The sequence below is a fragment of the Agelaius phoeniceus genome, unplaced genomic scaffold, assembly GCF_051311805.1.
Source record: "Agelaius phoeniceus isolate bAgePho1 unplaced genomic scaffold, bAgePho1.hap1 Scaffold_371, whole genome shotgun sequence".
Taxonomy (NCBI): domain Eukaryota; kingdom Metazoa; phylum Chordata; class Aves; order Passeriformes; family Icteridae; genus Agelaius; species Agelaius phoeniceus.
The window spans coordinates 57,915-67,479 of NW_027509966.1; the positions used below are offsets into that span (position 1 = coordinate 57,915).

At 42.6% G+C, this 9,565-nt stretch overlaps 1 protein-coding gene across 1 annotated transcript; it reads left to right on the plus strand.

Annotated features, from left to right (window-relative positions):
- Positions 1 to 2,824: 2,824 nt before the first annotated feature.
- LOC143693177 (uncharacterized) lies at positions 2,825 to 8,928 on the plus strand. The gene is made up of 9 exons (XM_077173188.1): positions 2,825 to 2,933; positions 2,996 to 3,038; positions 4,913 to 5,588; positions 6,086 to 6,150; positions 6,771 to 6,834; positions 7,093 to 7,119; positions 7,477 to 7,552; positions 8,340 to 8,461; positions 8,871 to 8,928. Exons 1-8 carry the CDS (start codon positions 2,825 to 2,827, stop codon positions 8,405 to 8,407), a joined length of 1,128 nt encoding a protein of 375 aa, XP_077029303.1. The 3' UTR covers positions 8,408 to 8,461; positions 8,871 to 8,928.
- The last annotated feature ends 637 nt before the right edge of the window (positions 8,929 to 9,565 follow it).

Here is a 9,565-nt window from a genome sequence, read left to right on the forward strand (position 1 = left end):
TTCATGCTTTTAATGAGTTGTTTTAAAATTTGGAAGATAACCTTTCTAGATGATTGGTTATTATTTGTGAGTTAGCCTCAAGGTAGAGCTTTGGGGGCTTTTTTTAGTAATGTTTAGGGTCAGTTGTAGGGTTTTGAGTTTAGTGAGTTGGTTGGATTGAATTTTTCACGGGTGTTTGTTTTGACTAGCAGTTCTGTCATTTTCCATGTGTATCTGAGTTTTTTGGGGTTTTGAGCCATTGGTTGAGGAGGAAGTTTATGATGAGAATGTACGGAGCTTTTGGGCTAGTTATAGTGGGATTTCAAATGTCTTGACAGTTCGGTTGATTTGAGTTTTTCTTAGGGTTAAATGTTGTGGGGTCTTTGTTCTGTTAGTCCTAGAAATAGGTTTGGTTTGGATACGCTGCGGTGGGATGAGCGTGGGCTGCGTACCGGTGCTGCCGAAGGTGCGGTATTTGTGTGGTTCTGATGCGTTGGGTTAATGAATTGATACGGTCTAATATATAGATTAATTAAAGTAGAAATAAATATCTATATAAAAACAAATATAAAATGATAGTGGTAAACATAAATAGAGAAAACAAATAGATAAACACATAAAACTATACTATATAGTATATTATTGTAACAGATGCTAATCTATAGAAATGATAGTCTATTATATATGTATACAAAGATATATAAAGATCGGTTGTAAATAAAAAAATATTTAGATAGAGTTAAAAGGAATTGGGGATTCTTTGGGATTTTTTTATTAGGTTATAGGCTGGGTTTTTTTTTCTAGATAGAAATAATATAAAAATAAAAATCCAGATCTCCAAATATATAATGCGTATACCGATCTCTCTAAATATTGAATATAAAGAAATAGAAGTAAAAGAATATCTAGGATATAAAAATACTATATATCTATTATTCTATTAAAAGGTATTCTCTCTAGTATGTATAATACCTACAAATGTAATAAATAAAAATTATAAAAGTGAATGTGAAGAGAATGATGAAAAATGAGATGATTTTTAGAGTTTTAAATATGGTTTAGATAAAGGGGTGTCTTTGGTTTTTGTTTGGTTAGAGGCAGGGCTTTTATTTGAAATAATAGAAGTATTATAGAAATGTGAATCTTAAGATAGACATCTATCATAAGTCTAGAAAGAGAAATGACGAAACTATGGATATAAATTGAAATCTAAATCTATGTCAGTAATATGAAGAGTTGTAGTATAGAATAGAAATGACCTTATGTGTCAATATAAATGAGAAATGGGAATAGAAATAGAAGAAGATGTAAATATAGTTGGAAAGAAAGGGAATTTTTTGGCTTTTGTTTGAGTAGAGGCAGGGGTTTTATTTGAAATAATACAAGTGTTCCAGAAGTGAAAATCTGAAGGCAGAAATAGATAATCAATGAATCAAAATACGTATAAAAATATAGAAAGAAGTCCTCGGAATAGATGGAATATAGAATATCAATTGATTTATAAATTGACATTGATAAAGAGAAATGGACCAGTAAGCAATACACATTATAAATAGAAATGTGACTATCAATAGGAAAACCTAGGGGTAAAATCTATTTAAATATTGTCTAAAAGCAAGGGTTGGGGTTTTTTGGGTTCTTCTTGGGTTAGAGGCAGGGTTTTTATTTGAAATAATATGAATATAGATATTACTCTTACCTGTTTCTAAATATTGAGATAGATAATCAAGATATAAATATAAAACCTAAGGAAATAGAAATAGTAGGAAGGGATGTAATATAGAATACAAATAAGAGTAGACATTGATATACAGTTTAAATGTCAATGTGAATATGAACCTGAAAGATACAATTTTAAAAAAGATTGAAATAGAGTTGAAAAGAAAGGGGTTCTTTTTGGCTTGAATTTGGGTAGAGGCAGGGGTTTTATTTTAAATAATGGAAGAGTTACAGAAGTAAAAATCCTAACACAGAAATATAGATTAAATATAGAAAGATATGAATAAAAAGATGTCAATAAATAGAAGAAATAGGAACAGATGTAAAATAGAATATAAACTTATAAAAAATCGGAAATCATAAATGTAAAAATAAACATTACACATCAATATACATTTGAAATATAAATGTGGATATAAAGATGAAAAAAAATAATTTTTTTTACAAATTTAAATGCAGTCGAAATTAAAGGGGGTTCTTTTTGGCTTTTATCCGGGTAGGGGCAGGGGAATTATTTTAAATAATGTAAGCATTACAGAAGCAAAAATCCTAACAAATATATACTTACTATGTAAAAATAGGTATAAAAATAGAGAAATAAATTTAGGTACTAGGGAGAGATGTAATATAGAATAGAAATTTATTTATAAATAGAAATGTATAAATATACATCAATACGCATTATAAATAGAAAGGTGAATATTAATATGAAAAACTATTTTTAAAAATATTTACATATTTTTTAAAAGAAATTGTTGGCTTTGGGTTTGGTTTGGTGTTTTTGTTTTTTTTTTTTTTTTTATCCTATTAGGTTAGAGGCAGGAGGATTTTTTTCTTCTTCCTGGTTGTTTTGGGGCATTTATTTTTAGAGGAGTTTTTGGGGGGGATCGCCCCTGTTCTTTTTTGCCGCCTTGGCCGCCCGCAGGCCCAAGGCGCGCGGCGCCCCCGGCTGGGGTGGGCGGCAGTGCTGCCGCCTTGTGGGCAGAGCGCGGTACTGCAGCCCGCCGCCGCCAGGCAGCCCTCTTGGGCGTGGCGCGTGGCGGAGTTTTTTTGACCTTCTCAAAAGGGCGGAAGAACGGAGGGCCCCCGGCGGTGTGTGTATCCGGAATGCCTGCACGGAACACCGATGGCGGCGCGGCCCCGACGAGCTTTTCTGTGGCGTTTCAATTGCGATGATGGCATTCCGGTTCGCCTGCAGGGTTCGGCGTCGCGGGAAATCGTTTCTAGGGCTCGAGGTGGGTGTCGGCATTTTGATCAGGCAGCTGGCAAAACGGCTACGCCTTGGGGTCTTTCCAAGGGGCGCTGGGGGCGTGGCCGGGGCAGGGCGCCGTGTCGACGAGGTGACGTCATTCGGCGGCACTCTGCCTGCAGTTCGCCCATGCAGACGGCAGGGGGCGCTGTGCCTGAAGTGCGCCCATGCAGACGGCAGGGGGCGCTGTGCCTGCAGTGCGCCCATGCAGACGGCAGGGGGCGCTGTATAAATCGAGTATTAAGTATAAACTATCTAGAAGAAGAAATAAAAGCTCTATGTCACCTGCAGCTGTAGAAAATTTCAGGCTCCCATGGAGGAAATAGTTTTCCTAAAATCATTACCGTTTTGGGGTTTTTTGCACTCCCCGGTAGCCTGAACGTTTCGACTGCTGCTTTTTTATCCTAAAGCCAGAATGCAAATCCCAGATTAGAAATACAGGGAAAGAAAGAGAGAAAGAAAGAGAGAGAGAGAGACAGAGAGAGACAGAAAGAGAGACAGAGAGAAAGAAAGAAAGAGAGAGAGAGAAAGAAAGAGAGACAGAGAGACAGAGACAGAGAGAGAGAAAGAAAGAGAGACAGAGAGACAGAGAGACAGAGACAGAGAAAGAAAGAGAGACAGAGAGACAGAGAGACAGAGACAGAGAGAGAGAAAGAAAGAGAGACAGAGAGACAGAGACAGAGAGAAAGAAAGAAAGAGAGACAGAGAGAAAGAAAGAAAGAGAGAGAAAGAAAGAGAGACAGAGAGACAGAGACAGAGAGAAAGAAAGAAAGAGAGACAGAGAGAAAGAAAGAAAGAGAGAGAAAGAAAGAGAGACAGAGAGAAAGAAAGAAAGAGAGACAGAGAGAGACAGACAGAGAGAAAGAAAGAAAGAGAGAGAAAGAAAGAAAGAGAGACAGAGAGAAAGAAAGAAAGAGAGAGAAAGAAAGAGAGACAGAGAGAAAGAAAGAAAGAGAGACAGAGAGAGACAGACAGAGAGAAAGAAAGAAAGAGAGAGAAAGAAAGAAAGAGAGACAGAGAGAGACAGACAGAGAGAGAGAAAGAAAGAGAGAGAAAGAAAGAGAGAGAGACAGAGAGAAAGAAAGAAAGAGAGAGAAAGAAAGAGAGAGAAAGAAAGAGAGAGAGACAGAGAGAAAGAAAGAGAGAGAAATAGAGAAAGACAGACAGAAAGAAAGAAAGAGAGAGAAAGAAAGAGAGACAGAGAGAGAGAGACAGAGAAAGAAAGAAAGAGAGAAAGAAAGAGAGACAGAAAGAGAGACAGAGAGAGAGAGACAGAGAGAAAGAAAGAGAGACAGAGAGAGAGAGACAGAGAAAGAAAGAAAGAGAGAAAGAAAGAGAGACAGAGAGAGAGAGACAAAGAAAGAAAGAGAGAAAGAAAGAGAGACAGAAAGAGAGACAGAGAGAAAGAAAGAGAGAGAGAAAGAAAGAGAGAAAGAGAGACAGAGAGAAAGAAAGAAAGAGACAGAGAAAGAAAGAGAGACAGAGAGAGAGACAGAGAGAGAGACAGAGAGAGATAGAGAGAAAGAGAGACAGAGAGAGATAGAGAGAAAGAGAGACAGAGAGAAAGAAAGAAAGAGAGACAGAGAGAAAGAAAGAAAGAGAGAAAGAAAGAAATAGAGAAAGACAGAAAGAAAGAGCGAAAGAAAGAAAAGGAAACAGGAAAGGAAGAAAAAAAAAAGGAGGAAGAGAAAGGAAGAAAAAAAATGAAAAAGGAAAAGGGTGAGAGTGAAAAAGAAAGAGCGAAAGTGGAAAAGGGGGTGAAAAACAGAGTGAAGAAAAGAAAAAAGAGTTGGAGTGGAAAAGAAAGGACATTCGGGAGGGGCGGTGCTGCCTAAGGTGCTTCCGCGCCCAGGAGCGAAGGAGCCGTTTGACCTCCTGGCGGGAGCGCAGCTCCCGGTGGCGGAGAACGGAGCGGTGGCTGTCAGTCCGAGACTCCAACTCCCGGCAGGCCCTGCGGCCGTAAAGCGCGGCGTCTGACGCAACGGCCGACGCGCCATATGAATGGCTGGCGGGCCGAGGCGGCCGCGCGCCGGGGGAGCGGGCTGGGCGCGGGGAGCTCCCGGCGCCTGTGCCGCGCGGGACGGAGCCGCGGCAGCGACGCTGGAGGGGCGAAGCCTCCGTCCGGCCGCCCGCACGGAGCCGAGCGGCGCGGAAGGGGCGTCCGCCCGGCGCCTCGGCCTCGCTCAGCGGTCCCGGTGGCGGGGGCTCAGCTCGGGCGGGGCGCGCTGCCGCCCGCCGATGGCGGAGCGCCAGGCGGTGCTTTGCTGCCGCGGGCCGGGAGCTGCAGGAGCCGCCCCGGGCGAGCGGCGCCGGGCGCTGCCGCGGTCACTGTGCGGCGGCTGCCCTCGGGCTGGCGGAGGCGCGGGAGCCGCCGAGCTGCAGCCGTCTCCCTCGGGCCGCTGCCGCTGCTGCGGGCGGGGGCGGACGAGCGGCTGCGGAGGCGGCTCCGCGGCGGGCTCAGCCTTGCGAGCAGAGAGCGCTCGACATCGCTGGCATGACACGGCTGCTGAGTGCCTCAGTGCTCGTGGCTCTTCCTTCCACGCAAACGGATGGAGCGGCATCGCTGAGCAGTAAAACACAGCGATGGCCCGGAGAATGGCGAGCGCAAGGAGCGCCGGGCAGGATCCTTCTGATGGCACAGGTGCGATCGGCAAACTCAGCCCCTTGTGCCCCTACCCTCCCGACCCCCAGGGGAAATGCTCTCCAGCCTCGAGCTGCTGAGAGACAAAACGTGTGATTTGACACTAGGGTCCGGAAAAGGTTTCCGTTTAGATTAGCAAATGCCTCCATTGTTCTCAGTTACATCCTAGGATCGGTTTTAGGCAGTGACTTTCTACCGCTTGTCGGATTTTCTTGTGCAATGGTAAGAAAATAGGCAGGTCTGATACTGGTTTCGCTTTTTTTCTACTTCATGTTCCATGAGCTGCTTTTATCCAAGCAATTGTTTTAAAGTTCTACTGTAGGCGTTTCTGGTTCACTTTTTTTTTTTTTTTTTTCCCTCTAAATCGGCAGTAAATATAGCTGAGTAAAATTACCTTGGTTTTCTTCCTTCTTAAATGTTTTTATTGATAATCCTATTTGAATATGCAGAACACGTGGGTATGTCCTGTAATATATCCTAGCTTTTCTTGTTTACAGGGTACTCAGAAAATATTTTTCCCTTCGAGTCCCACTGAAACATTCTCCGTGCAATCTCCGTTAAGGTCTGTGTTTGCAAATAAGCCACCATCAGCTGAGATATTTGCCTGTGTACCTTTTCCTGTCATTCAGAGCTTGCGTTCTGTGGTTTTTATGATAAACCTATCAAACTTGCGAAACCGTTTTGCAAGTCTTAACCGTTGAAGGCAGCAAGAAGTGGTTTTAAAGCCTGTTCTTGAGCAGACAAAGGGGAAAAGTGTGAATTTGCTGCTGAACTTGTCCTTTTTCATTTGACTTGCCTTGAATTATTTAGGAAGAGGGAGAACTAGAAAAAAGAGAGAAATAGAATTGGTTCTTGAGCCCTCCTAAAATGCTCCCCGTGATTCCGTGTGGAGCCAAAGTGAAGGGTGATGGAACAGAGCCCCTGTGCTTTAGAAGGAAATCAATTTCAACCTGATCTCCACCCTGAGTCTCCCTAATTTCTGTTTTTAAAATGCAAACTCAGTTTAGGAAGTGTTGGGAGTCAGTATTTTGGGGAAGAAATGGCAGTTGCACAAACCGTTCCATTTCCCAGAGGCTCTGGGAAGGATTCATTTTGTAAGCGCTGTAACTGCCATCGGTTGGGGGTTCGGGGTTGGAATGTGCACTTGCCCTCCTATAAAGCACTCGTTCATTTGCATTTCAGTGCCAGGAGTCTGGAGAAACTGGAGAAGAGCCCAAGAGACATTTTTCATCCTGAGATACAAAAGGTAGGAAGTGACTTTTTTTGGTTTGGTTCTTTTTCTTTATGATTTCCTGGAAATAGAAGTAATTAAGTATAGATCCTACTGGTTTGTTTCTTCCAGTAGCTAATAAGAATAATAATAATAATAATCTAATACTACTTAAACTGTCTCTTTATCCATTGAACTGGCCATTTCAAATCCAAACTTCTAAACACCAATAAAACCATCATCCTTGTAGAATCTTTAATAGGAGGGGGCTAAAGATGCTGTTTTTGTTGACAGGATGTATTGGTTCTTGAAGGGCAAGAGGTGAGTACAAGCCTGACTACTTCTTGCTCACAGACCCGTCCGGTGAATACGGCTTTGTATTTGGATGGGCTTTTGATGACTTCTAAATCAATTGCTCGTTACAGTAAAAAGAAGTCATGTTTTTTGGAACCTGACAGCAAAAATAACTTGAAGCACCAACTTAATCATAATTGATCACCCATCTAAGTTAATGATTTTATGCTATACTATCAAAGTTTAAAGGTAAATTATTGTGTAGTAGGAGATGGTATAAAATGTATGTTCTAATGTGTAGGATGTAGGCAAAGATTAGAGGAAACAAATTTTTATGTCTTCTGTTTGACTGTTCACCAAATAATATTTGGTTTTATTTTCCAGGGATTGGTGAATTTTAAATTTGGAGTCCTCTATGCTAAGGATGGTCAGCTTACAGGTGATGAAATGTTCAGTCATGGTGAGGTTTTCACCTTCTCCTTAATTGTTTTGCTCATCTAAAAAAAAAAAAAAAAAAAAAAAAGGTATGTTTATTATTTGTTACCCCGTTCTGTCCGTTTCCTCCAGTATTCTGTCCAGTATTTGCTGGAGCTCTGCTTACCCAAGCTTTGGGTAAAACAAGCTTTGGGTTCCTTCTGTCCCACTGGGTGTTGCCCAGTTTGGTTGCATCTGGTGAAATTCAGCCTGAGCCCTTACAGAACCAGCTCAAACCACGTGAGAGCCATTCGCAGCTCTCTCAGGACACCCGGAGGAGGATGGGTGACGTTTCTGAGCATCTGGCAAGTGCACTTCTATCAAAACTCGGCCTGTGACATTGCTGGGGAAAACCCTTCTGTATCCTGAAGGGTTCCTCAAAGTCTGTTGAGGATCCAGTTAGCAGTTGCTCACCTGGATGGTTCCAGCTCCTCAAGCTAACACTTGTACTCTTGCCCTGTAGTTTAGATCTATTGTAGTTTTGTTATTTTGCAAGATTTTACGTCTTTGGACAATAACGTGCATTTCACTCTTCGGAACCTCTCGGATCGTGCTTTGGTGCAGCACCACCTAATGGGACACTTGGCTGCTGTGCTGAAGGGCTTGGTTACTGGAATTGTAAATCCCGGAGAGTTTGTAAGTCTTCTGTCCCCAGGGAGGTGTCACGCTTTGTTCACCGTTGCTCTGTTTGTCGGGTGCTGCTTCTCGTCGGAGGTATTAACTTCAAACTGCCCTGTTCTTTTTTTAACTTTTTTTCCTGGTTCTCTCCGTAGGGCAGGGAAGGACTCTCGTATCCCGGTCGTCAGACTCAGCGCTGCCCGAGAAGATACAGAGACTGTAAAAATCATAAGGAGCAAATGTGACTGCAGAGGAAACAAACTGGAGAGAACAAAAGGTGATATTGTTCTCCTTAGCCTGGATTAGAAACATCCACTGCGCTTTGATGCCGGTGGCTGCCAGGGGCTCGTTAGGTCTCTTGAGGCAGGTGTAGGTGTTCACTTGTAGGTTCTATTTTTTGGCAAAGGACCACGAGAGAAGTTTATTTATAGATCCAAATAAACATTCATCTTATCTGAACATAACCTGTCATCCCCTTTCTGACATTAAGGACTCCTGTATAAATACTTGGGGGGGTTTTCTTTGTCATTTCTGAATGGTTCCATTTTGCCGGCTACTTGAACAAATCTGAGGGGGTTTAATTGCAGACTGCTTCCTTGAAATTCTGTTGGTCTCTGCTTGGAACCCTTCTTGTACTGCTTAATGAAAGACTTCGGATGGTGTTTTCTTGCCTGTTTGTGGTTAAGGTCGTGCTCTGATGCATTTACAGAAGCCATGGCAGGAGAGAGTCAGCTGCTGGAGTAGAGGAGACAGTACTATCCCTGTGCAGCACAGAACTGTGCTGCTGCTGTGTCATCAGCTGTGTCTGCACTGAAAGTAGCCACCTTCACTTGTAGGTAGCTCCTTGGTGCTTTAGGACACGCTGAGGGATTTATTCCTTTTGGGATCCACGATGAGAATTCCCAAGAGAGGTAGTAGTAATAAGGTCTGAGATTGGAAAAAAGCCTGTGTCCTTGGAATGTTGTTGTTGTCGTCAAAAGTTAATTTTTCCTTCTTTCTTAGCCGGTAGTCAGCTTTTTGCTTTATTTTTTGTGGTATCAGTATTTGATTGTTTAAAAAATTGCTTCAAAAGAACTGCAGTGGCTGGCCACCAGGACCTTGTTCCGATTTGCCTATTTGCTTGTAGCTAAAACGTTTCCATATTGTTTATCATTCTATTGAAGAAACTGCTGCCCAGTCAACTAAGAACTGAACATCTATCTCTCTAGGACACGGGGAGAGGATTTAGGTCATGTCTTTGTTTCCAGAAAAAAGTTCCAGTGTAGTTTCTAACTAGAGGAAAAGGGGGGGGGGTGAAGACTCGGGGCTCTGATGCCACTGGGGGCACCCCGAGGTGCCCAGGAGAGGGAGCCCCACTGCGGTGCAGGAGCAGGTATGTTAT

Excerpts from the sequence above, each read along its gene's own strand:
- LOC143693177 (XM_077173188.1), top strand. The coding sequence starts at position 2,825 with ATGGCGGCGCGGCCCCGACGAGCTTTTCTGTGGCGTTTCAATTGCGAT. Across the intron at positions 3,039-4,912 it reads CAGGGCGCCGTGTCGACGAG|CGCGGCGTCTGACGCAACGG; the intron begins GTGACGTCATTC and ends GCGGCCGTAAAG. Across the intron at positions 6,151-6,770 it reads TCCGTGCAATCTCCGTTAAG|TGCCAGGAGTCTGGAGAAAC; the intron begins GTCTGTGTTTGC and ends TTTGCATTTCAG.